The sequence below is a fragment of the Lates calcarifer genome, linkage group LG16_LG22 (genome assembly GCF_001640805.2).
Source record: "Lates calcarifer isolate ASB-BC8 linkage group LG16_LG22, TLL_Latcal_v3, whole genome shotgun sequence".
Classification (NCBI taxonomy): domain Eukaryota; kingdom Metazoa; phylum Chordata; class Actinopteri; family Centropomidae; genus Lates; species Lates calcarifer.
Window position 1 is genome coordinate 22314790 of NC_066848.1, and position 27294 is coordinate 22342083.

The 27294-nt window shown below is 39.6% G+C and overlaps 1 protein-coding gene across 1 annotated transcript in view; it reads left to right on the top strand.

Moving 5' to 3' along the window:
- The first annotated feature begins 2481 nt into the window (after window positions 1-2481).
- Window positions 2482-27294, top strand: part of LOC108895316 (collagen alpha-1(XIII) chain-like) — a 111048-nt gene continuing 86235 nt past the window's right edge. The window contains exons 1-2 of the mRNA XM_051076474.1: window positions 2482-4237; window positions 11447-11516. Coding sequence (XP_050932431.1) covers window positions 4178-4237; window positions 11447-11516 — 130 coding nt within the window. The 5' untranslated portion in view covers window positions 2482-4177. The remainder of the gene's footprint in view (window positions 4238-11446; window positions 11517-27294) is intronic.

Here is a 27294-nt window from a genome sequence, read left to right on the forward strand (position 1 = left end):
TCTATCATCACCTGAACATGGGATTCAGCGATCACAGCGGTGGCCAGCTGAATTTCCTGTACCTCGCTTTGCCTATGACACAGAGCTTTTGCTTGCCTCAGGAAATGAAGCTTTCAAGAAGGATGGAATTCCACTCAACTTTACCTCAATCCTTCCAGACATCCTTGAGAGACTGGCAGAAAGCGTCTTTCAGTATGTTGCCTACCCAACAAGCGCACAGTTTGTGGATGTTGATGAGGCGCTGATTCAGAAGCATCCTTGCCTTAAAGAACCGGGATCATATAATGGATACTATGGATGGCAACAGAGACTAAAATATAAAATGGCCAGCTATAGAACCAAGTTGAGAGGGCTTGGATACCCTGAACTTGATGTGAACTCTCTCAGAAAGAAGCGACCACATGAGAAAGCACCTGCAAAGAATGTCAAAAAGCCAAAAAAGTCAGAAGTGAACTATTTACCTCCTCATCCACAAGGAGAAATGGAAGAAAGTTTGGAATATGAAAGAGTGGAGCTCCTCAGTGAAGTCAGGACGAGGGACAACTGTCAGATCATCAGTGAAAAAATGGCGAAGAGGTCGTCATATTGGGCTCTGAGAAACATTAACATTTTTCACCATTTTCTGACATTTTCTGGACCAAACAACTAATCAGATAATCGAGAAAATTGTTGCAGCCCTACTTTGTGTTACTCTCATGTATAAGTATGATTACTTAAAACATTTATATTGATTCTGACCTACCAGGATGGTGGCGGTAATATTACCAATGAAGTGATGAAGATTGTGGTAACCAGAGGTGCCATAACGTCTGATCCAGCCAGCGCAAGGATCATACTTGAAGAAACAAAAGTCCTAGCAGACCTGGATGTACCCAGAGCCTGTGCCTTGCTAATGGGGCTGATATATGCACTCAACCTCAGCTACCCAAAAGAACTGAAAAACACTTTTGAAGTGTTTCAAAAGATATTCCTCGAGCTGGATGATCTGAAAGCCAGTCCTAATGTAATGTCACTAAAAAGTAAACTGTTGTACTAAAAAATGTGAAGCGTGAGGCTATCCTCAAATTAAACAGGAAATGTTTCACTGTTGTTTGCAATGTGTTGTGTTACATACTGTACAGTAGGCAGTAGGTGTAAAGTTGAGAGTTAAGCATTAAGTACACCTAGTTCAAAATAATGCACTTTAAAAGGATAGCTCGGGTTTTTGAAGTGAGGCTGTATGAGGTACATATGTATAGTGAGTGTATTACACACAGTAGATGGCAGTCAGTAAGCTCCACCTACGGAGAAGCAGACGGCACGCAAGATGAGCTTTACATACATCCTAATAAAACTGATGTCAGTTTAAATGTACATTATATTAAGAATATGTTTACTGCTTTATTTTGCTATCAGACAGCCTTTTCTGTGAGGAAACTGAAGTTCTACTGCTTGTTAATTAAATCGCTCTGGTGCACCAGCGTCCATGGACAAAAACAGCAATTTTACCTGACAGCACACAGGAGTTGCTGGTCTCCTGCTGCCTTGATCAGTAAGTTTAATTGTGTTATTTTGTGACTTTGGTGTTAGTTCGGGTTCAGATTTACCAAAGTCACACAAACAAACTGAGCCTATCGTGCGTGTCGGGAACGTGCTGACTGCTGTCTACTGTGTGTAATACACTCACAATGTACTTCATACAACCCCACTTAAAAAAAACCTGAACTATCACTTTAACACAAACAAACTTGAATCAGACTAGCATGACTGTCAAAATGTTCAGTCTTTTTGAGACAGTTTTACAGGGGTGTTTTATGTCATTTATTTTATGGAGGCAACAATTTTGTCTGCTATTGAAATGTCAATATAGAGTCTGGAATGGTGGACTGGTGTTCTAATAAACAGTTTGATCATAAAACTGGAATTTCAATATGTAATTTATTGTGTAATTGTAAGTTATAAGTTATTGTAAGTTATTAGTACTCAAAAAAATTAAGGTAACAATTTGTGTGGATATTTCTGAGTAGAATAAAAGTAAAAAAAAACAAGTTTTAATAACTAAATGGAGTAATTTTTACACAATTAAAATTAAGTTGGTTCAACTTAATTAAGCTTGTAGAGGATAAAGCAAATCATGTTGTTTGTACGTAAGTAATTGAGTTTGCCTAACTAGAGAACTCTTGTGGCATTTACGCAATAGTGACTAAGCTGAAATAACTTAAGATTCATGCAAATTGTTACCTTATTTTTTTTACGTTAAGCCAGCAGATCATTTTTTACAGTGTGGAATACAAATACATTTTGACTATTTTATAAAATGTAATTGCTCATAAAATCTTAAATAAAATTTAATCACCATTTAGTAATTTTAGGAAGGTTAATTAGTTGTGAGTGAGGAATAAGCTTAATACCTGGTTTTGAGAAAATGCTGACCTTAGCAAAACTTTAACATCCCAATGTTATCACACGTGTCATAGAATTTATTTTAAATACCCAAAATTCTTATTTAGTCATCTCATCTCATTATGTGCTTTTCCAAGTAATGTTGTAAGATTACATTGTTTTTGTAGTTGTATTGTCTCATATATGTGGCATCTTACAATACGTTTTTTTAAGCAATACTTGGTTTCATTAATGGTCATCCAACTTATATAAGTCTGATATTACACATATTTTCTAAGGATACTGCATGTGGATTGACTGTCATATATAGTCCTTATAAGTTAACAAATCATGTAAATTACTCAATATAAATTTACTATGGATATTGTATCCAGTCAATAATTGTTTGACGGTCATATGTATTACTTACAATTTTCAGTATTACTTACAAATTTCAGATACAAATTTTATAAAAATGTATCTACATCTTTTCCATATGGGGTGGCCCTGAAGATCAAAGCAACAAAACCAACAATTCAGACGACACAACAGTATATATACATTATATAGTGAAGGCAGGCTTTACTACCTTGCCATGTTTTGATTAATTTGTGTGCATAAGGTCAGTGTATATACACACAGCCATGACAACAGACAGGCATAAAGTGCACTGTACCTACTTCAAATATCAGTGTTCAGCTGATTATTAGACAGCAAGGCAACATTAAGGTATTTTATTATATTAATTAAATAGCCTACATAATACATTAAAAGTTATGTCGGCTGAAATGTTGTTGTGTTTTGACCTTTGAGGCCAACGTAGCTATTAAACAAATGGAAGAATGAACTGGCACGAAATGAAAATTCTCAAGTAAAGTTGTCAAGAACACATGATTAAGTCAGGTGTTGGTGTTGGTGGTTTCTTTCTGTCCAGAGCCCACAAAATCCGGACGCTGCTTTGGTCCGTCCTGTCAGCTGGCCGTTTACCGGTAGTATGACTGTGCCCTGGCTTTGCGCATCCTAAAAATATCCCTCACCAAGTACGCGGATCAAAGGGGGCAGCAACACCGCCACGAATCCCGCCCCGGCATTTAACCTAAAGCCTCTGAGAGGAGGAGCGTGCAGAGAGCAGAGGGCCCGCGACATCCAGAGCTGTGCAGAGGAGAGAGAGGCTGGCTCGGGTTTCAGAGACGCGCACTGACGAGTGACCTGCTGCACACACTCAGATCGTTCCGAGGAGAAGCTGCGAATGGGACAAACGGAGCGGGACGCAGAGGAATCACAGTCCGTCCCAGTGAACCAGAAACATCACTGACTGCCTAATGACCACAGACACAATGTCTCGTACTTGAACTTTACTGTAGTTGCTCATCTGAGTGCAGCAGGGTAGTTTGGAGACAGTTTGAAGAGGAGAAAAGACATCTGCCAAACTTTTCCCCAGCAGAGAAAGACATCCGTTCATCAGCTCCAGAGCTACGGATCGTCAGGAGGCCTCCTCTGCTCATTTTCACTAAATGAAAATAGGGATTTCCGTGTGGATACAACAAAAGCTAAATGTCTAAAATGGATCGGAAGTGGGGAGTCACTGGAAAAGCGGCTGAGGAGTGGAGGAGTGACGGCGAGCAGCAACAGCAGCCTTCAAATCAGCCTCTGTGGAGAAACTGGAGAGATTTGTCCGGCGTAACGGTCTGCATGGCACTGTGCGTCCTATGCCTTGGAGTTTGCATTGTGGTTTTTGTGCGCGCTTCGGAGCTACAGTCCAGGATAGTAAGTCTGGAGCAGCAGCAGCGGGACGCGCAGCTGTCCGCGTGGAGGGATGTCACTGGAGCAGGTGGAGCCCATTATCCTGGGCCGCCTGGACCAGATTCTGGAGGAGGTGAGCGTTTTAATAAAATACTACATCTAAACGTTTTAGGAGCAGCAGTATGTCCCGTGACTGGGGAGGGATATTACTGACTTAATGTGTTTCTGATAAAAAAAGATGAGCAGTGTGCTGCTGTCCCCTCTCAGTTAACTCTCATTCCACAAGTGCTCTGTCAGACCAAACTCCAATGGGGTGGAGTGTTCTATTTCAATAGCTACAATATTTTAGCGCAGTTATAATAAATGCATAATACTTAATTATTTCAAGTGTAACTCCCGCTCTGTGTCAGGCCATCAGCAGTCTCTACCTGCACAGTATCATCCTCTTTACTTATTTTCAGGATGTGATATAGAAGATTACCTGATTATTTGTATTCTCTGTAAGTGTCTCACATTATCGGCTCACTATTCACACATTACAGACAGCCAGACCAGCTCCAGCTGATACTACAGACTTTCACTTCTGGCTATCCTGACTGTGTTTATAATCCAATATTTATTTCAGTTCTAATTTTGTCCATAAATGTGCAACTTCCTGTGACACTGCAGGTCCACACCAAGAGAGAGGAGCTCAGTATGACATTTTCTAATGCAGGATTTAAACAGACACTCAGTAATCTCAGCATTAATAAAATGTCCATTCAACAGCAGCACTGGACAGGTGTGTTCACCTTCAACAAAACAGCTGCTGAACAACCATGTGTTTGCTTCACTGCTGCTGTTCCAATTGAACTGAAACTGAGCTGGTTTTCTGTATTTTGTGGCTCAGCAGGTCACTGTCACATTCTGACGACTGCCTGCTCCAGGCATCAAATTCCCCTGTTTATCATTAACCTACTGACTCACTGACTACATGATGTGAGTTGAGGACACACCTGTATGGATAGTATCATGCTGTTTGTACTGTAGAATCATTGTGTGTTTTAAATATCTGATCATGGTTTATCCCACTGTGGGTCCTTTTATTATGTTTATATGGAACGTAAATAATCTGGGTGGTTATGTGATTGTTGGCAGTAGTGGTGTGAGCAAATGAAGTGGAGTCTGTAGTCTCCTTTCAGTATCGGCTGAGTTTTAAATGTAGACTGGTTGTCTCATTGATTATCAGTTAAAGTCATGATCAAGATCTGACATGATTTTGACATGATTTTGTAAACTAATAATATTTGCAGGGGTTCTTGTTCAGTATTAAGGTGCCTGTGAGGTTTAATCCAGATTTTGGGTAAAAAAAAATGGACTGTAGTCTGTTTGGGGTGAGGGGGTTAAGGCATTGTCTGCACCGTTTAACAGGTTATTGAGGGGTAGAACCCCAGATTACTGTATTGGATCATTTGAAAACTCTGCTGATACAGACATGCATTAAAATGCCTTCACATAGAACAACTCTCCAGTTCTGTTAAAACAACCAACTCATTATTAAAGTAAATGAATGAAATTACCAGGTTTTTTAAAAAGGCTCAGTTTCATGGTGGTATGACTTAGATTCAGATGGGTCTTTAGCTTAAGTTCCTGTGACTTTTAAGTGGATGATGGATAGTGTCAGGAGGATAATGATGCACGTAGTCTACTGTTTTTTTTTTTCATTTGGTCTTGATGCACTAAGAATTTGAATTACATATTTATTAGTTGTTTCTTGTGTTTTTATGTGGAATTAATTGAACTGCTATAAATTAGGAATTAAATGCTGTGTTTCTACTGATCCTTGTGAAACACAGTGTGACAGATTTTTGTAGTCAAATCATTTAACTGTCAAGTAACATTTTTCAAACCTAAACTGGCAAACTTAAACTTTTTTCTAACAGATTTATTAGTAAAAACCTTTTTTTTTTAACAATGATTTCTAACTGATCTGGAAAGCATTATTACATTCTTAACTAACCATTAGTAACACCATGAGGGTTTATAATGCAGTCTTGTGAGATGAGGGCTCCTGACTTCCCCCCAGTTATTCTCACTGTCAATGAGAGGACAGCACTCAACAGAAATACAGGTAGAGCAGAGTCAGATATTAAGATGTTGCACTCCTTCACATACAGTGAGTGTTCACAGATAGAGCACAGTGAGGTTGATGTACTGAAGGAGACAGTTCTGTCCAGTCAGAAGAGCTGGTGATAGAGTTCCTGGTGGGAGGAGAATCTCTCTGTCTGCCTGGGGCGGGGCAGCCTGTCTCTTTGTTTAGCGCTGTGTGTATAAATAGTCATTATTAATGGGACACAAGTACAGATGTGGCCTTTTGTAGAGAGAGAGAAGTGTGTGATACTTTCACCCAACACTGTCCAGAATCCACCAGCCTGTCTCCTTCAGTGATCACCAGTTTCCTCAGTTATGGAAACTGTGGTTCGTTCCAGCTGCACTGAGTTGGTCATTATTATTCCAGTCAGATTTTGACTGCAGCAGAACCCATCAGTTTATGGAGTGATGTTTCTAGTACAATTTGTTTGCAGTTATTGTGCCTGGGTATGGGGCTGTGTAGAGGCTTGTGTGTCTTCTCACCTTATCATTAACAATAAAAAACACACTTTATGACAAACCATTAATAAGCCACACTATTTCTGGGTGACATGATCCTTCATCCTCTGTAGTTGTACACTAACACATACACCAACTTACTGCCCCACATGTGGCCATGTCAGGAACTTACTGAGCTGTTTTACATCAAACTGTATATTTGAGCTGTTGTCAGGTTTAACCTGTTTATCCACAGACAAAAGCGAAGTCAGTCAGACAGTGCTGAGAGACAAACAATACATCATTGCTTTTGGTCTCTTCATGGAATTTGTTGATAACAGGAAAGCTACTGAATCATCTTTATGCTTTCCACTGTGTACCCCATTACACTGAACATCAAGTCCAAGTCCAAGTTGTATTAGTGCTGTGTAATAATTAAAGACCCAGAGATCAACAGCAAACCTACCAACACCTCTTAAGCTCAATAACCAGGTTCTATTTTGTTACAAGAACAGAGAAAATGAAATAATGCTTTGTGGTTTTAGGAGGAGTCACATGTTGGAACTACCTCCTCAGCAGCAGTCAGGGCAGTGACTTAGTCTCATCTTTAAGGTGAGGTTGCTGGGTTTGATACTGTGATGCCTGTAAAGAGACCAGCATTTACACCAGCACATCTTTTTGGTCAGATGAAACTATTGAGACACAGTGTTTCACTGAGCTGCAGTTCTGAATGACTAATCAAGGCTAACCATGTCCTGGTTCCAGCTCTGTATTTAATGCACAGACACAAGAATGGTGTTGTTTGTTTGTGTGGTTTACATTACCTGCTTTAAACCGGAGAGGTCAGGGCTCACTGCAGGTTTTTTTTTTACTATCCTCTCATTCATCGTCCAATACTGTCTCTGGAGAAGCATAATATTAATTCCTATTTTGAGAAAAAAAAATGTAAGAAGTCACAGCCCTCATAACAGCTAATTCTCAACAGGTGTCCAAGTCAAAAATAAGCTTTGCGATGTTCTTGAATTCAATCGTTCCTCCCTCAAAATAGGTCACTGCTTGGAGCAGTTTATGTTTGTGGTTAACTCAGTATTACCAGTGTTACTTCTACCTGAGTACCACCCCACAGGTGGAACAACCAATTGATATTGGCACAATGACTGAGAGAGGCTGACTCCATAGGATGGGGGTTGTCTAAAGACCGTCAGTCCCCGCACCCCCATTTCCATCCATTTCCATCTTTTCAATTTCAGTTATTTAAATTTGTATTTTTTTTCTCACAGTCAAGCAGCAGAATTTATTGTCATCAGTGTTTCAATAATATGGGGGCATTATTGTCCTGAAAGACAATATAATGCAACAGGCTGTTGTAAGTGTAGACTACAGACCAAAATATGCAGTATTAATGATGGGAAATATGAATGAGTAGAACTTTCTAGGATGTTTCATCCAGGTTCAGTTTCCACTGAGGCTGAAATACTGTTAACATGAAGTTCATACTGAACATAACAGCATTACATTCATACATATACAGCCTGTGTTCCAGGCAGAACATCATTAACAGAGAGTAACAGCTCACTCTCAGACATGTGACCCACGTGTTGACTGTAATCCAAGTATCCGAAAAATCATCACATATTTTCATCATTTTTCATGTCCTTACATCTCATATTATAGAGAAAGAAAGACCCCAGAGAACATGTGACAAGTCTCTGTGGCTTTGTTGGCAGCCGGGGTTTTACATTGTGTCGCTGGTCTCTTTAAATTCCTCGGAAACCGACAGAATTAACGTGCGCTCTTCATCTGAGAGATACGGTGCACGCCCATTTTATGCAGACGCACTAACTCTGATTAAGTTAACACTGACTCAACTTACCGACATCTTAACCACCGTCGTACCGTTTAACACAGATCGAGGCAGTCAGGGTTTGTCAACCCCGACTTTCCGTGATAACCCTGAGTTAAATCAGAGGAGGTTAAACTCCCTTCATAGTATAGGCCTCAGGTTAACTGGGAAGTTACACCTGACGTCACTAAGTTACTCCTGAAGTTACCCTGATAAGCCAGTAACCTTGCTTCGTAGTACAGGCCTCAGGCCTCAGAACGCAAACACAACACAAAACAAAAACAACACAACACAACACAAACACAAACACAAATAATAGCAGAAACACAACACAATACAGCACAAAAACAACACAAAAACACAACAGCAGAACACAACAAACACAAACAATAACACAAACACAACAACGTAACACAACACAAACACAAGGCATGCATATACAGGTCTCCATCCTCTGTGATGTGTATGTGTTGTGGAGTAAAAATGACACACATGCTAATCACACAGCCTAATGCAACGCTTAAGTAGAAGCGCTTGAGCTACCTCTGCATTTTGTCAGAGCATAGCTAGAGAGCTGCGTGTACACACACATCTACACATGCACACAAATGAGAGTGATACATTGATACACATTGCAGTGGAGTTTGAAACTGAACAGACATGCTAATGGTTGTAGATATTGTAGAGATTTACTGCACAGTGAGGATTTACAATGAGCAAAGGTAAAAGCGTTCATAATGAAAACATGGAATCACTGTTGAGAAGAGACAATAAGACATTTTACGACACAGAATTAAATGCTTTAGGACTGTGTGATGGATGACACCCATGTGCTAATAGCGTGCCTGCTGAATAAATCAGCTGCAGTCAGACAGGGTGCAGAAGTCATGCTTCAGTTACAAGAGGCCTCAAAACCCCACATTAGCATCTCTACTGAATGAAATGTGCAGAGAATTGAAGTCCTGAACATCACAGTGTTGTGTATGCAGCAAACAAAGTTAGAGCTTTTCTGTCACATCAGCTCTATGTTCACACAAAAAAACTAGCAATTTTTTTTTTACCATGCTCCCTAATAACAACAGAAAAAAGACTCTACATACAAAATAATGGGCATATACCCATGCTTGACACTCCTCCCCTCTGGTAGCAGATACAGACAAATAACATGTAAAAAAAACACGCATTGGAAAAAGCTTCATTCCATCTGCCATCACAGCTTTAAATAATATGAGTAGAAGGTAGCAGTGTTTGTTTATTATGATGTTAGCCTGTGTAAATTGGTTGTGTTTTTTCTGTGTTGAATGTTACCTTGTAAATGTGTGTACAGATTGTGGGGACAATAAAGTATAAATTTGAATCATCTGAATCTTACAAAGAAAAGAACACCATTCCCACTGTGACACATGGTGCAGGCTCAGTTATGTTGTAGGGTTTGCTTTGTATCTGTATTGGACACAGTGTGCACAATGAAATTTGAAGACTATCAAAGAATCATCATTCTGTAGTGAAACATACTGCCCAGTGTCAGCTGCCAGGTCATGGCTCCTCCAGCAGGATAGTGACCTAAAACATCCATTTAAAAGCAGCCAAGAAGAACATCTGACTGCTCTGAAGTGGCCCACTGTGGGTCCTTAATCCACTGAACATCTATGGAAAGAACTGAAAACTCACAGATGGAGAAGGCACTCATCAGACCTCAGAGACCTGGAGCAGAGTCCAGCCTAACCAGCAGCTGAGAGATGCAGCAGTCTTAGTAAGAGCTACAAGAAGCACTTGGTCAGATCTCAGTTTGTGTGATTGTCATGACCTGCCTCCTGAGTGACTCTTGTTTCTTAGTTTCTGTTGTAAATTTGTATTTTTTTCTTGTGTTTGGGGTGGATTTTCAGTTCTTGGTATGAAATGCTTCATCTTGTATCTCTTGTGTTTCTGGTATTTTTTCCTGGTTCCTGTGTGTTTTTGTGTTTCTGTTATATTTTGGTATCCCTATCCCTTGAGTTCCTTGTATAGTGCCTCTGGTTTTATTTTGAAGTTACTTGTCCTGGTATGTCTCTTGTGTTTTTACATCCAGTTTTTGTTCTTTTTCCCCTCCTTGTTTCCTGTCACACCAGTCTTCAATTGGTTAATGATCCCCAGTGTATATATAGTCATGTCTTTCCCCAAGTTCTTTGTTGGATAATTGAGTTTTGTCAGTATCTGTTCATGTGCTGTGTGTTTTTCACCTGTGTTCCCTGTGTGATATCCTCTGAGTTTTTGGTTTTTCTCTGTTGGTTGGACTTTTATGCTTCTGGATTCTCCTTCGTGCCTATTTTGCCACTAAACCCGGTCATTTTGTGTTCCTTGGACTCTCTTTCAGTACCTGCACTGCCAGTAAGCTTCTGTTGTCTTTTTGTTTTAATAAATCACAAACTGTCAGAGATGCATTTTAGGTCCTCTCTCCTGCCTCTCTTGCCCTTAAACATGACATCCTTGACATTATTTCAAATAATATGTGACCTCAAAAATCAAAAGCAAAGTGTGTGTTTGGTACAATATTCCTTGGTAGGATTCCTTCATTGGTCAGAAAGTTTAAACTGGCCACTGAATTATCCACACAGGTCTCCTCCTCTCCAAAACAGAAATGGGTAAAAACACTGAATAAAGAAGTGTCATATTTAAAAAATCAGTGGTTCTCCATGACGCTCTTGGGCGGACACAGAATGTGGAGAGTGGCTGTTTGCTCAGCTTGTTTCTGTGAAAGTCTGTGAAAGTCCATCAATCAAAAGCAGACTCCATTATCATATTGACATCTACAGTCATTTAAGGCATTTGATAGATTGAATGTTAAGGGCTTCAATGTACATTGTGTTTTGACAGTTTCATGTTCAGTGCAACATGATGCTGAAATGATGTTAAAGTGCATTCTAATGTTATTCTGTTCCTTTTCTTGTGCAGAAGCTCGCAGTCCATCTACCGAAGACACGAGAGGTGAGGGAAGCTCCTCTCGGCTGCTTGTGTCCTCCAGGTAAGTTCCTCACCTTCTTTCACCCACTTTCTCTTACTGACGGATTCAACTTCATACAGAGGACATGGGACACTGAACGTAGATGAACTTAGCCATTCAAAGTGTTGGTCAAATACAAGATCATCACCGCTCACTGCAAGATGTGGGTCTGCAAGCATAGCTTCATGCATGTCAGTGCTATAGGTAATGCTACTTTTACACCAGGTATTCAGTGTTTAGACATTATTTATCCAGTGTTTGGTGATGTCTGTGTTTGGTATTTAAGAAGTTATTGTGTTGCTTTACCATCAAGTTCAACTGTATGTGGTCAACAGTCATACCTGTAGTGAGGGGGAGCTCAGTGAAAGCACTGCCAAAGGTCTAGAGACATCTTCACCAAACATTACAAACATCAGTGCACATACTGTGTTGAGCTGTTGTGTTGTGTCTTCTTGTGAGAGGGTTTCATCTTTCCACTTTTTGGATGTAACACTGAAAACTATAGCTGTTCCTAATTATTTAATTATCTATTATTATTTAATTACGTCAGTGCAGATGAGAGAGCTGCATTTACAGCAGAGTGTATTATGACTAAAAGATACAGTAGGTGTGCTAACAGATGATGCCCGAGAATGTACTCATCGGCTTCTGTTGTTCAAATACACACTACGTGTGGAGACAAATGAGACAGATGATAGAAGTCAAATGTTTTATCACCTATAAATAACTGTTGATAAAGTGCCACACAAAAATCAGTTATGTCTCATCAAATAGTGCTCTCTGCTTCTCTGTGTGCTCAGCCGACTACACCTAGAACTCATTGTCACATGAGGGATCAGATGAAAGTGATGTAGTTTGTATTCCTGATGTAGAGGGACCTGTTGTAGTCATCAGTGTACATGTCAGCTGGGTCCTCACTCTGTACTTGTGCCCTTCAGCTTCTTCAGACATGATGACAAGCTGAGGTATATTTCCAGATCAGCTGGCAGCCAGGGCCATTCTGTGGCATATTAGGTCATGATGCAAGCTGGTGTGATGAAGTGGATAACCAACCCCTGTACTTTGTGTTCTACTCTCTGAGAACTGGACAACAAGTGTGAACTAAAAATCACAGCTGGGCAGACCTACCACTTTACCTCTGAGGACTGGAGTCTCTTTCTGGATCCACTGCCCTTGTCAGGCATAATTAAGTTGGCTTAAGAAATCCAGGAGATTTATGTAACCAAACATACTCTGTAACTGTTTGTATGGCAGAGCTACAGCAGCTAAATTGCTGAGACTGTCTGAGTAACTCCTTCACTGTCTAAAGCCACCTGTTTTTGTGATGCAGTCCCCAGATGGTAGTCATTAAGTCATCAGTCCGCATGTGTATGTAAACACAGTCCTTGTGTGTGTTATGTATTGATGCTGTGTTCAGGTCACACGGGATGGACAGCAGAGTTGGTCAGACAAGGAAGGACATACAACACAACATTAGAACGGTTGAATTTTGGTGTAATTACCTTACCTTTTGCATATTATTAAGTAGTGTGCATCATGTGTGTTATTTAACCTTAATCTTTAACCACTGACTGTTATGTCATACACTGGTAGAAAGTCCACAATTTAATTTAATACTGAAGTTCTGTTCTCCTTTAAAACTAGCCTGTGTTCCACTGATGTCTTCAGGAGAATTCATTCATTTGCTAGTTTAGGGCCACCTAATTAAAACTAATCAAATCTATGGACACCCAGCTAAGTTAGGTAAACCTAGTTAAAATGATTGTGTCTAATACAAAAACATTGCAATAAATTCTACTTTCATGGAGATCCACAAGTTACATTGGTGTTGAAACTCTTCTAATGCTCTGGCAGCACCATTTCATGATATGAGTGAACTAGAACTAGCGCTCAGACTAACTCATGCATTACAGAGGGCAACAGATACAAAGGCATGCACACATAGACCTCTCCAAAATCACTAAACATCTTTCATAACCATTAATTATTTCAAATTAATAAATATCCTGACAGGACCTATTCTACATTCAAATATAAATTATTTCAAATTCAACATCAACAACCTCTTTTCACTCAGTTCCCAATAAAATGGAGCCAAGGGAGTAATCCACAGAATGACCTGTCTACAAACTGTCCACACCTATGCTATGCTGAAAATGAATGTAGGAGTTATAATAAGTCTGGTGTATTAGTTAGATTTAGCTAGGCGTCTCAGATAGTGTTACAGTCTTAAGGTCTAAAGGCAAAATGTGATTATGGCTGTTTCTGTCCACTTTCAAGTCAAATTAGTTTTTACTGTAGGGCTGAGAGAAATCTGAACACCTCATGACGTTAGCCAAAATAAAAGAAATGAATTTTTATTAGTATTTAACAGGTTCAGGTCCAGTGAGGTTTTGGAGGTGTGCCTATGGTAAAGACTCATGGAAGATGAAGTTGTTGAAAACTGTTGTTTTAATTTTGGTTAAAATGAGGGGTATTGATTGTCTAATGCAGTACACTATGGAACCATTTACTTAGAATATAATAAGGAAATCCCAGGTTACAAGCCTTTTTCTTCACTTTCTTATATGTGTGTACTGTGCGCCTATGTGTGTGTCTGAAATCCCTCTGAGTACAGGGTTACCACACATTAGTGTTAATTTGTCTTGACAATAGGATGTTAGTGTTTTAACATGCCGGTAAGTGTCTGTGGGACAGCCCGTGAATGCCTGTTAAGGTGGTGGTTTGCCTGCAGCTTCACAGGATATTCTACAGGTGTGGAAACCTTTCATCTCTGAGCTGCCAGATGGTCTGACACTTTTACAGCTTCTTGTGACTTTCTGTGTCCTACAACAGCTAGAGTGGGAGTCTGGAAATTACTGGGAAGTTACTTGTCAGCCAAAACTGACAGACCATTTAAAAGTTCAATTGTCTACTTTTTTCTGTTTCTCTGTGCTGGATGTTTGATCAGGAAAAAAACATTTCTCAGATGTTGTCTTTACTGTTGTAATGTGAAAGTGTCATGTATGAGGAGAGAGCTGATACCATGCTGTCAGTAAATGAGTTCAGTATAACATTTAGTCACAGCATTAATTTGTCCAAAACCCCCTCTGAGGCACATCAAAAAAAGAAAAAAGCAAGTTAAGAAAGATTTAACTTCCAGCTTTACTTGTTTACCAATGTTAAGAGCTACATGTTGTTCCAAAGCCATCCCCAAACTGCCAGGAATAAATTCTGCATGCTGAATTCTTCATTTCTTCAATTTATTTTTATATCCCAGAGTAGTCCAGTTAAAATATACTGAGTCTAGAAATACTGGGTTTATACTCATGTTTCAGTTTTTAAATTATACACTGTAAATAGGTTTCACATTCTCAGACAAAATACTGAGAACATGACCTCAGTATTGTCAAAGTCATCTCTGTATGGAGACCCAACATGCCCAATATTAAATAGGAAAGAGAGAGACCCAGCAATTCCCACTATGAGTAGCTCTAGGTGAGAAGAAGCAGGTCGAAGCAGAGGCCATCTGCAAATAAGGGAAAGAGATCATAGCATAATACAGATTCCGTGTAGAGATGTAAGTAATATTAATAATAGTAATGATGGCTATAAAAATAGTAATGGTAGTTATAGTAATAATAATAGTAATAGCAAAAAGACTACCAATAACACAAATCAATTTTAAATGTAAGAACAGCTGTCGAGCAGGATCGTGGGAGCACCAGGAGGCATGCCATCACAGATCAGACTCTACAGCTCTGTAGGGAGAAACACCTGCAGTGTAGGGTAGTTCCTCTCTTTGCTCTCAAACAGCCTCAGTAGAATCAATAAGATGTTGGAAACTTTACTCTGAAATTCTGCTCCTTGTTGACATGACTGCATCACGTCATTTCTTCAGAAGTGTCAGCTGCACATTCATGCTGCCAATTTCCTGTTCTCCCGCATCCTAAAAGTGTTTTACTGGATTCAGATCTGGTGACTAGCCACTGAAGTTCACTGAACTCAATGTCATTACCCATTAGAATTATTACTCACTTTGGGCCCATAATTGGAATTATGGGCCCAAAGTGAGTAAAGAAAACATTCCACATACCATGACACCACCACCACCATCCTGGACTGTTGACACAGGGCTGTTGACACAATGCTGTTGAAGCCAAATGAAGCCAATGCTACCATTTGCTGCTTCAGCATAAATCCAGACTTGGGCTGCGGGTTTCCAGTCTTCAACTGTCCAGTTTTAGTGAGCCTGTGTCCACTGCAGCCTCAGATTTTCTTGGCTGACAGGAGTGGAACCTGACGTGGTACGACACTGTTGTAATCCATTCACCTCAAGGTTGGAGATGTTGTTCACCCTGATATACTTTTTTGCTCAGCACAGTTGTAAAAAGTGGTTATCTGAGTTACCATAGCCTGTCTGTCAGCAGAATGTTAATGACTTCAGGCCTCAGAGACACCATGGAGTCTGATGTCTTTCAAATGTTTATCATGACCATGAATCAGAGCTGTAGGCCTAAAAATATATGTAACATATGTGGTGCTTTATGTGGATGGAGATGAATCATCTGACACCTTGCTTATGGCTGAGTGGGCCTCTTATCCTCAGTCTGGGTATGTCATGTATGCTCAGTCAACTTATAGAGAGAGAGAGAGAGAGAGAGAGAGAGAGAGAGAGAGAGAGAGTTTGACCAGGACAACAATTATAGACCAAAGCCTATGCGTTGGTTCAGACAGACAGCTGGAGTGACACTCACGCGTAACATATCTGAATATACATGCTACCATGATGACAAAGATCCATTACACCTGCCACTGATACACTCCAATGGGCTGTATCTGAGGGAAGGAAACTACATGGTGGTATAGGTCGTGGACTTGTTGGTGTGTATACACAACACAGTGATTGATGTGTATAAAAGCCTCATCCAAACATAAACAATATTTGCCTGTTTATTTAGATCATCTATTATTCTGGATTAAAACAAGTCCAAGGCCAAGGCCAAGCAGCTCATCAGGTCAAAGTAAAGAGGAGATGAACAGGTCCAGAGAGAAGTGTCTTGATTCCCCACTTTGTTGCCAGGGAAAGGCTGAGTGATGCTCTGTCTTCTTCTTAAACGAGAGGAAGGAGAGAGAAAGGATTGTGAGATAGAAATGCCCCCCCTTCATCTGTGGTTAATCATGTTTGTGTCTCAGCAAAGAGGCTGTCTCTGCTCCTCTTCATCAAAGTTAGTTTTGCACTGGATGTTAGCTATCATGATGTGACTTATGATGTGCAGATTCTTATGTAATTACTTCAATACATAAATATATGATATACCTGACAAATTGTAAGTTCCATGACTGTAATGTAGAAGCTTTGTGTCTGGTGGTTATTAGCCTCCACAGAATACATCACAATCAGAAATGTACAAAGTTAGGGGCACCCTCATAGCCGAATGGTTAGGGCGCGTACCATGTGGGCCCTAGTGGTCTGAGCAGGTGGACCCCGGTTTGAGACCTTTACTGCATGACATTCCCCCACTCTCTCTCCCTGTTTCCTGTCTCTCTCACTGTCCTATGAATAAATTTGAACCCCCCCCCCCCAAAAAAAAAAAAAAAAATTGTATAAGAAATGTACAATGTTGGAGGGTATAATCCCATTTATATAATCAAATTAAAAACATCAGTTGTTAATCTGATTGATTTAAATCTCACTTTCCTGTTTTGAAGATCATAAAATATAGTTCCTGAACCTCAGAATTTGTGTCATATGTGTTGCTAGGCAACATTTGTCTAAACAGGGAGGAGTTCACAAGGCTCAGCCAGGTGCTTTATAATCCTGACAAGTTTTAAAACAGGAAAAGAGAAATTTCACTAACTAACATTACATAGCGATTTCTCTTTTAACTCTAAAAGGCTACCTCTCCCTACCCCCTCTGAGAGACCCCCCCCCAATCCCTTCCACCACCTCCCTGCCAGCTACACAGTTTGGCCAGTCTGGCATGGATAGCATAGCCCGAGCCCGAGCCCATTCAGACCTTTATCCCACCACACACACATGCACACACACACATTAAAGCTCTAGGTTGTGCTTGGCAGTGTGGAGAAATGCCTGGCATGACAGGACAGAATTTTACCCACATGATACATGTGATTTAAAGAGGGCATTGTTTGTTGTGGTTTTAGTTTCAGGTGTCTGGCGTTCAGGCTGATGGAGCCTCACAACTTCACATACAGTATATACATCATAGTGTCAGACCATCAAACTGTTTTTTGCTGCGTCACTCTACACAGAGAAACGCAGAGGGCTTGTATAACAGGCCCTCAACATCACTCCCTCGTCTTGAATCTTTGAAATTGGTAAATCAGATTTGATGCGGCATATTTAGATTCAGGTTCAGAGCATTGCTTGTGACAGCACAGATGGAGAAGCAGACAGACAGACTGTGGCTCATCCATAGTGTTTTTTCTCACACTCTTCATCAAAACAGTTGTAAAACTCTCTCCTCAGCAGCAGAACAGGCTCCATCCTCAGCTATTTCATGATAATGCCAGGGGAGCTTAGCTGTACTTGTAGCTGGGAGATGTAAATAGCTCACTGGTTAGGACAGGAGGACAACCTGTGTAGACAGTGCTATGCAAGAACAATGTGACTTTTTTATTGCCCCAAGATACAAACCCTGGACTGAGTGGTGGGGGTTCTGCTGGGGGGCAACTGGATCTCTGGGCACTCAGAGTATTCTCAGCAGCCTGCCAGCTGACAGCCCACAGCAGCCCACAGCCTGGGATCAAAGAGGAGCTGCAAGCTAAAGTGTAAGTGTGTGTGTGTGTGTGTGTTTGTACATGCTGTTTTTAATGGGTAAGGTAGTGTAGCGGCACAGGAAGAAATACATGTTGAAGTGAATGGAAAGTGTGTGCTGAAGGTAAAGATGGGAAGAATAACACTGAGAGGAGTCATGCTAGCATTAGCATCTAACCCCACTTTTGAAGTACATTTGCCAAACTCTGTCTTCTCCCCCTGAAGTTATGTTTTCTGTACATGTGCCCATAATGTATCATTTAAAATACCAAATTTAGATGGATGGCCCACAAACTGCTGTAAACAATACTCAGCAACATTTTCATGAAAAAAAAAAAAAAAAAAAAAAAAAAAAAAATCCATGGGAAAGTGTTAGCATCTATGTATACCACCTAGGCTGTCTGCATATGCAGATGTGTCCTCATATGGTCTAAATGATTTGACATGAACATGGCATACACAGGCATGTTATATTGATTTAAATTTTTGATGGATCAATGGCTCCCCCGCTGGACTTTCTTAAACCCCTGAGCCACTAGGACACCCAGCATAGTAGGATCCTTATGTGTGTCTCTTTCCATGTTAACTTTTATTGTGGCTGATTGCCCGATTGCAATTGCAATCACAGTGTGACGTGCTCTTAAAAATGTTTCTGTATCATGAGCAAGAAAGTTCATTTTTGATTTTGTGAGAAGTCAGTTTGACAAAGGTCATGTCCTTTTTCTTTCATCTTTGACCACATCTTATGGTCCATGTTATTTATATCATTTCTTAACCACATCATGGACCATGGATACGTACTGAATTGTTTCTGAGAGGTATACACCCCTACTCATAATAAGAGGTTTCAGATCTGTTTTACGCAACATGCTTAAATTAAACTTCCATTATCCATGCAGGTAATCCAAGGGCCTTGCTTTTCTTCAAATCCAGTATAAATATTCTCTTTGCTGTAGATATGGTTACATCTAAAAAAGAAACTCTGTAAACAAGAAGCTTCCTCTAATCTGTGCAGCTGACGGGGGTGGGGAGGTCCCAGGGTCCTGGAGCCGGTTATTTAAGGAGTCCCCCAAGTTCACCTTGACATCTGTGCTGACAGGAAGAGAGCATGGCAGATCCCCTTTCTTCACTCGTGATAAGTTTACAGTGCAGCTGCCAGTGTGTGGCCATACTTGGAGGAATGTGGCAGCCAGAGGCAGAGAGATAGAAAACACAGGATACTAACAGTTCAACAGACAAAAGAGGAGGAAGAAGAATTAGTATAAGAAGAGGGACATTGAAAAGATAAAGAGCTATTAAGTATACTGTGACTGTTACTGACCTTTATCTGTGATTTGTAGGAAGTGCAAAATGAACATTACTAACACAGTTTCCAGTTGTCTGTATTTTTAAATATTAAAACGTAATACATTACATCAGTGGGAAAAAAGCTTCAAAAAGAGCATGTTTTGGTGAACAATCTCAATCCAAATGTTGCATAGTAATGTGCAAGTAATGTTTTGTGATTTGCTTTGTATTTTCTCATCATTTTATGCTAGCTGGACCATGTAGCAACAAACCAGCGCTTTTGACCCAGTTGGTCCAACCTAAAACCTAACATGGTCAACACAAATTCATTTAGTCATTACCACATACACTGAGTTACCAGTTTATTAGACACACCTATACAATCTATACAACAGCCCTGCAATCAATATTATCTTTGTCAGGGTAACACAATAATAGAAACATCTCCAAATGTAATGCACTTAAAGCACTACCACTAACTATGCTCCTACACAGTCATCAGTGTCTCCTGAAAATAAACATTACTGTATCACAAAGGTCAATGGATATTGTGTTGTATTGTATTAGCTTGTAAAGGTGTACCTAGAAAATGTATCTTTGTGTGAGTGGTCAGCCATTTTCAGCCCAGTATGAGGAAGCATACAATTACTTAATGATTCAAGTTATTTGTTTTCATTCTGTCAAAATGTTGTAAGATGTGGTCTGACATAACTAAGAGAGGTGTGAATGTTTGTGGTGTAAGGATGCTGCGTGAGGACACAATAAGCAACAGTGGAGTTGCTCAGCTCTTTACAGCAATTTAATTTTTGTTTCAAACAGAGAGTCTGAAAAAAAAGGCTGGATAAAAAATGTTATTATCTTTGGCATTAAATTCAATAATGATAATAGTAATGATGAATGAATAATGAAGAGGAACATGTTTATCAGTGTGGTCCTTGACTCAGTCAGAAATTGGTTGATCTTGGTGGTTGAGCCTCTACAGACTGTAGAGCTGCCCCTGGTTCAATCCATCATTCCTTGTGGTTATGATTCTATTTTACACAATCACACGCGCAGTAATGCGAGAGCAAGTCTGAAGAGGTGACTGCGGGAGGTGAATGAGGAAAATGCACCATCTGGTTTCCTCATAATAAATGTTGTAGTTAGCTCTCGGCCACCTGATCTCCTTTCGCTCCCTCTGTTCCAGCTCGAACACAACACACACACTCAGCACACCACTCACATCCTCAACTTGTTAACATATTGTCTGGAAAGTGTTCACAGCCAACTCTGTCTCATGAGGATTGGATCTGAGAAATACAAACGGGGACAGAGCACGTTTTTGTGTGTGTAGACAGCATTTATTAGGCAAGTTCAGATTTTCTAAATAAGTTCATGAACATGACAATTTTTTTTAATGATCTGAAATCAAAGCATCAAAAATAGGCTTTGAAATAAAAATGATGGAATATGTGAATGAGATTTTTCCCAGAGCAAGGCTGCAGTGTATCTCATTTCTTGTTGGCACATTCAGTGCATATTTGTCTGAATGGGACTTAGGAAATGCACAGTCATTCAGCAGGAACTGACCACAAACCAGCAGCATTTCCAAATAAAAGCATGATAGTGAATACAGCAAAGTGAAATTAGTCGTAATTGAATCCAACCTTCCCCCAGTTCACCTCATTCCCCCAAGTACAATTACTGTTCAGCTGCCTCAAACAGAAAGTAGGGATTCCAAATGGAGCTTGGCTGTATTGGCACAGTCCTGCAGCCCCACAGGGTTAACCTGGGTTTAAGATTTACTGACATGACTTTTCTGTATTTGTTGTGTTTTAATACACAGACCACAGCAGACTGGAGCATACAGTAGACGTTTGGAGATCCATTGCCTATAATAAGACTGAAATGTCTTGTAGTTGCTCCTTTCTGTGCAGATTATTAGACCTCTTCAGGCTCCAGGCTACATTAGCTGCTACCAGCAACACATCCAAATCTCCAAACTGTCAGTGCTCAAGTTGTGTTATGGGTAATTGGAGTGCCACAGGTTTTGACAAAGAAGAGGAATACATGCAATAAAAGAGATGATATTTCTGGTATTGCATAGATTGCATAGCTTTTCATCCTTATTGCACAGTGGCTACTGCAGACAAAGAATATTCAAGTTTTACTAGCTCATGGATGCTAGGGGAAGTGATAGGCTGGATTTAGATAAATAGCAGTGTACAGACAGACATATTTTTACTTTTTCAGGGACAAAAATCAACTTGACAGTGAACGTAGTAAAAGATACACCTGGTATGTCCACAGAGGCAGCACTGTTGTTAAACTGTCGGTGAGTCTTCAGAGCTCCGAAACTGTTGGAGCAGATTCCAAACTGACATTATGTTCAAAATCTAAACTGTGACTCTCCCCTGAAAAAAATGTCTTAATATTTAATAAAGCTTTAAGTTACACAAGCAAAAGTATTTGTGTAACCTTACTGTCTAGTCAGATCAAACCCATCAGTCTGATGCTACACCTCTGGTGTAGCAGTTCATGTGCTCTCCCTGCTTGTAGGAGCTATTTGTTGCATTTCTGGATTTGAAGTGCGTTTCACCCAGTGTCTGTGCTTTGTCCTTGGTGGCTATTGTATTTTTGTTTTAAACTGCCCATTGTGAGTATGCTTCCAATGCTTTTTCAACAAACAAACTGAATTCTATCTCAGGCACAAGAACTTAATGTCTGCCCCACAGCAAAATCTTGCCCAAAAAGTTCTGATTTTCAAACAGCAGCCAATCAGACCTTTTTAAATCTCTGAGATGTAATTGGCACTCAAGAGGTCTAGAAACATGTTAGTATTCATTTTAATATTTTCTGAAAATATGGTAACATTATAACAGTTAGGTCCAAAAACTGTTTAGATTATCTAAAGCACTTGTTTAGCAGTAAAAATAATTCCTAATCCCATAGAACAACAAATTACTTTAAGTACAGTAGGTCAAAGTTAAAACAGGAGGTGGGTGGTCTGGCTTTTTATTTTATTTTTATTTATTTTTTGAATTTATTACAGATAGGAATGATGGCCAAAACGAGAAGAAAAATCTAAGGTGTAATAACTTAAAGCAGTCGAACCTTTTCTAGTGTCAACAAACACTAGTCTGCCGATGCGTAGATGGAAGATTTTGTAGAAAGCTTTCTTATAAACAGACAACAGAAGAACTGAGGGTTAAAAACTGAAGTATGAGAATGCAAAACAACATTTGTTTGCAATGGATAAAAATCACCAAACACACATGCACCTCAGCTTTATTTTCAAAGTCAGATGTTATTCTCATGGACAGCTGACTTTTTTAAAAATTTCTTTCCAGATGGTCCTTAAATTTGTAGCAAAACAACTTAGAGCTTTCAGATCTCAGTACTAACTTTACCACTAGTCAACTCTTCACATTACGATATTGAGGACATCTTTATGGGCAATTAGCACAAATATTTCTCCATAGCTTGGAAAGTTTACAGCTTCATCAGACAAATCAACCCACTGCAAACAAACTGTGTTCACACTTAAATGGCATGTTGCTCACAATTACACACCTCAGACCTTTTACAGTGTCAATTAGTGTGAATATCACACTTGCAGTTTCACACTATTACTACTGCATCAACAGCCTGTAGAAGCCATTGTTTAACACTTAAGTGAACAAATTGTGTATCACAGCTTTAACCGAGGTCCACTTCTCTCCACACTGAACTGGAGAGTTCATCCAATCTGACTGTCTACAGTTTGGTCATTCCATCTAATACATTAAAAAAATCTTTAGGAGACACTTTTATGGGCATTTTTCCAAAAACATAGACTCATCAGCCATGACATTATGACCACTGACAGGTGAAGTGAATAACATTTATTATCTTGTTACAGTGGCACCTGGCAGTGGGTAGGATATATTAGGAAGCAAGTGAACATTTTGTCCTTCACATTGATGTATTGGAAGCAGAACAAAATGGGCAAGCATAAGGATTTAGCAACTTTGACAAGGGTCAAATTGTGATGGCTAGATGACTGGGTCAGAGCATCTCTAAAACTGAAGCTCTTGTGGGACAGGACCTACCAAAAGTGGTCTAAGGAGGGAAAACCGGTGACAGGGTCATGGATGGCCATGGCTCTGCTATTGACGGCTTGGTGCCAGATACCACAGCTACCTTCAGAGGTCTAGTGGAGTCCATGCCTTGATGTGTCAGAGCTATTTTGGTAGTAAAATGGGAACCTACACAGTACTAGGCAGGTGGTCATAATGTTATGCCTGATTGGTGATAGATGGTGCCGCTCTCTGTCTTAATACACTCTGGCAGGAGCATTCCAGCAGCTGGCATAGCAGGCCTTCATTATCATGGTAACAACAATGAAGACAAGGTATGGTTTGGTTAGGTTTAGGCAAAGATAATAGTTTAAAATAATAACTTCTTTAAGGTTAGAGGTTCTATGTTGTCATAGTTACAGTAATAAACGCGCAGTTAAGGTTCAAACAACACTGATGGTTTCACATAGCAAATGAACAAACTGTTTCATAATCCTTTGTTTGTACCTGACTTCCTCCAGCTCCCATCATCATCATGATGGGCATTAGAGGTCATCTAACAATAAAACCTAAATATGGGTTGTAATAAGCTGCTACACAGACATACTCAAAATGAAAGATTACTGTTCTTCAACTGTTGTGAGTACAGTCACAAGCCTGGTCTCCTTTGAAAGGTAAGATAATGTGAGTCATTAAGATACATTTATTATGTAATGGCTGTTTACAGGAAACACAACTGAGCCAAAATTGTACAGTTGATGAGGCTGTTGTTTGTTGTTCCAGACATCTTGTGGGTATCAGAGCGATTTACCAAACCCGCAGGCAGTGAGCTCTTATGTTAACAAGCCTGGGCTGCCTGCCAATAACAGCGCATTCAGACATTTGTAGGAATGGAGCATGGAATAAGAGTTTTTTTTTATTAAGCTGGCTGCAGTAGGGCAAAGGGAATAGTAGTTAAAACTACAGTAGCTCATTTTCAAAAGGTCATGTATTACTTTCAGAGTTCAGTTATAATTAAGGGCACTTGAAAGACTGGGCTTTAGTAAACACACACTGATGTTAATTTTGTCACCATGTTTTATCTTTGGTCCAATAAAAAGTTAATGTTATTTTTTAAAATATTTAGTCAACTCATCCTTTTTATTTATTACTATTTTTTTTTTTTTTTTTATCAATTTGAGCTGGCAAAAACTAATTTTAGAGACATTTTAATCTCATCTCAGTGATAGTGATAGTCTTTCTTCAGTCATCAGTAGATCAGTCAACAAAAATGAACAGTTTAGTCCAGTTTTAGTCAAAAACAAGAATGAGAAGTTCAGTCAAGCTGCAGTTAGATAAGACTGGTGGCAGTGTTTTTCTGTTTAGTGGGTGTATGCTACAGAAAGTACCAGTTGTTGGTCACTATTTTCACTTTTCCATCCATCACGGAAATTTGGAATGTCACACAGACACTACCTGTGTAATGAAAAAAACACTATAAACAGAAGCAGACAGAACTTCTGGAATTCTATATGGATGAGCCCGCTCATAGATGAATGTCCACCTATGAATGTTTCTTGTAGGTGGCTTGTTAAAGAAGAGGAAATATGTGCATACAAAGTTGCAAACATGATAGACCTGATATTATCTGAAAAGGCTGGATCTGAACAAGCACTCTGAGGGACAGAATGTTCAAAGAAACCAAGATTATCATTAATTCCTCATTAATAGAGGGTTTAACAGGTGTGTGAGTAGGTGGCTTGCTTTGTCACCATATACGTGAACAAGCCTTTAGGTTCTGTGAAAGAGATTTTCTGCTTTGGTTGTAGTTATTCTGTTACAGGGTGCAGAAAATCCCAAGGGTCAGCACATCGTAACTGATCCATAAATGAGAAACAAGGACATAGGAGACAAAGTCATTTATTTTGAAGCTGAATTATTGATTGATAGCTTAGTCTCTTTAAAGTTAAGTCACACAGAATAATGCTTTATTCATTAATAATAAAATAACTTTGAACCCACTGCCAGGTCATAGAAAGTGTCCTCAGAGTGCTCATGTAGACGTTGTGAGGCCTGCAGGTACTGGACTGCAGAGAGTGAAGTCACTGACAGATGGTCCAAATGAAAATACTGAATGGTGAATAAGGAATTGGCCATCTGCTTTGGGTCACCGTGTGATTAGCCCAAAGGACTGAATCTTTGAATAATATTATGTCGGTATGAAAAAATGTCTTCCTCTCTAAAACCATGGTCCAGGTCTGTAGTGTTTTCCTCCCTCTGTCCAGCTGCAGTATCAACAGTAGAGCACTTCTTTACAAGATGTTTCTATTAAATCTTGTCAGCTAGTGATTTGAGTCTATCCCAGGGTTGGTGTATTGAATAAAAGCTGACTTTGATGTTTGTTGTCATTCTTTGTTCAGATTGGTGTCAGTCTGAGGGCTGAGTTTAGCTGTGGATTTCTCTGTTATTGGATTTTTTTGCAGAGCTGCTATTCCACTTTGCATTTAAAGTTGGTTGCTGGAGATCAGTCGACATATTTGATTTTGAAAAATAATTGAGGAATGTGGAAAACTGAAACCTACAACCTTGAGTAGAGGAAAAGAAGCTGTGCCAAACATGGCTCAAATGTTCAGCTTCTAAAGAGTCGTATATTCTTATGAGCGCAACTTCAGAAGGAGCAAGTTTCTGCCAGACAGGTGAGGGTATTTTGGTTTCTGCATACTCGTCTTCTATCTGTACCTAATCCACTATTAGACAGTCAAGCAGCTCATGGCTGCAGTATATCCTTTCTTTTCTTTCCAATAAATATGAGTGACATTTAAAGCAAAACCAAGAATCACAAGTTCATTTTAATGCACATGACAAAGTAATCTGACTTTTTATTATATCTGTCCATGGTATCTACAGTATGGATAAAATTCAGGTATGTGTAGGGCTAGGCAACTCAACACCTGGGCATAGTTAGAGAGACACTGTACTTCATAAAAAGTAGCTGAAGTTTGGTCCAGCACTGCAACATTCACACATTTGCATTACTTTCCACCATGCTATATGAAGAACTCATCACTTTTTGCATTGGCACTGGATGCTGGCACTTGACATTAAATGTCTGATATGTTAATGGTCAAATCAAGTCATCGTGAATAAAACTTTTGTTTTAATACCACCTTTATACTAACAAGGACTTATCCAGATGTGCACAATATGAGAAGCTTCACCCATGGATAGGTAAAGTGAGTTGCGGCTCTGATTTGTCCAATCAGCCTTGAGGCTTTTGTTCTTCTTCCATTGGTGCAGTTTTCATAAAACTTTTCTGAAATTTGAAACATTAGATTGTCTGTAATTTTAGTGTCTTTGTTCTCCTCATCCTCTCACTCATCTAGCCAGTATAGTCATATTGTATGTATGTATGAAATCTAAAATGTGTGACGATTCTCACACATTTTGTCTGACAAGAAATGTAAGATGTCTTCACTGACCAGGGTTTTAACCTTCTTTGAGTCAGAGACTTCATCAGCTCCACATTGTGCCTGTTATTTTTTTTGTTTTATGCCAACTCAGAATATCAAAACCAGACACAATTAACAACAAAGAAGATGTATTTCATCTCACACAGTTTAGTTGACAGTGAACCTGGCAGCTTTGTTGGAGTTGCTTATCAAGTACCAAAGCTTGAGAATCTGGAGCATTTATACAGCATTAAACAAGCTGGACTGACAGCTGGAAAAAGACAATG